Here is a 1,429-nt window from a genome sequence, read left to right as displayed (position 1 = left end):
GGAGAGTAAGGATGGGCGTGTTACCTTCACTTCTGATCGTGTACTCCGGCGTGCTAGATGATGTTGAGGCACTGTGTGCTTCAACTATGGTAGGTTGTCCCGTTGAGCTCATTTTCGGTATGGAGATGGACCTGACGGTTGGGGTATTCACCCTACCTACAAACCTTTTATTACGACGATCTAGCATAGCATTCCTCTCACCACGTGGCACCTGCGTACATGTTTTTCGCTTGCCAATTTTCTCCTGACGCTTCATCGCCGCCATACTTCCCTTGCAAGCTCGCTCTCTTGTCCTACGCCGAGCTCTGGACTCATGACTCTGCTCGTCAAATCCATTATCCGCAATTGTTACTGGATCACTGGTTTGCAGGTCGGCACTTTGTAGGTGCTCATTGATTTCGATGAGGTCGCCATCTACAGCACCATCACCTAAGGTTCTGCTTAGGTATGCACCTACAACATTATCGAATTTGGTATAATTAACCGATGAATGATTACAAAATGGAAGATGATCGTTGATGGGATAACTACCATCGGTTTCGGTGTTGCGAATGTATGTGGGGGCCGACTTGATAGTTGTATCACGATATATCTGTTCACTGCCGGATTGTTGCGTGATGGTTCGAAGTGTGAGAGTCGGACAATTGACGTGAGTGTTGAAAGAGGGAGAGTTGGACAATGCGCTAGTTAGATCTGGACGTGGCATTGCGATCGATTCAGCACACGGGGTGTTTTTCCTTCTAGCATAGTCTGCCTTTCTCTTCGCACTTGACTCCCCCTGCTCATCAGGGGTCCTGTTGTTTCGTTGTTCCTTTCGTCGCTCACGCTGCACTTGATTATTGTTTTGGAGGTTGATCGTACCCTCTTCCTTTTTCTTTCGATAAGATGCCCGTCTCTGTGCGTTTCTTCGATCCCTTGGTTCGTTTGCCATATTACTACTGCGGTCTCTTGCATGTTGCCTCCTAGCCAACTCTTTTTCATGATTGAATTCAGCAATGGCTGATGCGGACCCATCTTCTGGAGCATCATCATGTGACAAGGATGTATAGTTCAAGCTCGATGGGTACAATAAATGAATCTATATTATCATTGTTATGTTAAAACTTTAAACACCCGTACCTGGCATCGAACCGGAAGGCTGATCAATATTAGTGATATCACCAAGAGGGGGTCGGGATGTATAGTTCCGATTTGATGGGTTGGCTGGTTCAACAATAAAGTTAAAACATAATCATCTCATCAATGCTCAACAATCATGAAGATCCCGAACCAAGCCAACACGTCTATTGTTTTCTTCAGCCATTTTTTGTTTCATATATTTCGTTTGTAAATGCCCTAATATTTCTTGTCTAGCCAGCATGTATTTCGTACTACAGTGAGTTGATGTGAAATCCTGCGGTATTTTGTAATGATCATCTAATTTTGAGTG

At 44.7% G+C, this 1,429-nt stretch overlaps 1 protein-coding gene across 1 annotated transcript; it reads right to left on the bottom strand.

Moving 5' to 3' along the window:
* Positions 1 to 1,422, bottom strand: LOC123178117 (uncharacterized; the record flags this gene model as incomplete). Its single annotated transcript, XM_044591400.1, is given in 3 exon segments — positions 1 to 453; positions 532 to 1,017; positions 1,120 to 1,422. Coding segments are annotated over 3 exon segments (946 nt in total), but the record flags the coding sequence as incomplete, so codon positions are not given.
* Positions 1,423 to 1,429: the final 7 nt, after the last annotated feature.

The sequence above is a fragment of the Triticum aestivum genome, unplaced genomic scaffold, assembly GCF_018294505.1.
Source record: "Triticum aestivum cultivar Chinese Spring unplaced genomic scaffold, IWGSC CS RefSeq v2.1 scaffold105259, whole genome shotgun sequence".
NCBI lineage: Eukaryota > Viridiplantae > Streptophyta > Magnoliopsida > Poales > Poaceae > Triticum > Triticum aestivum.
This window is presented reverse-complemented; position numbering and strand designations above follow the sequence as displayed.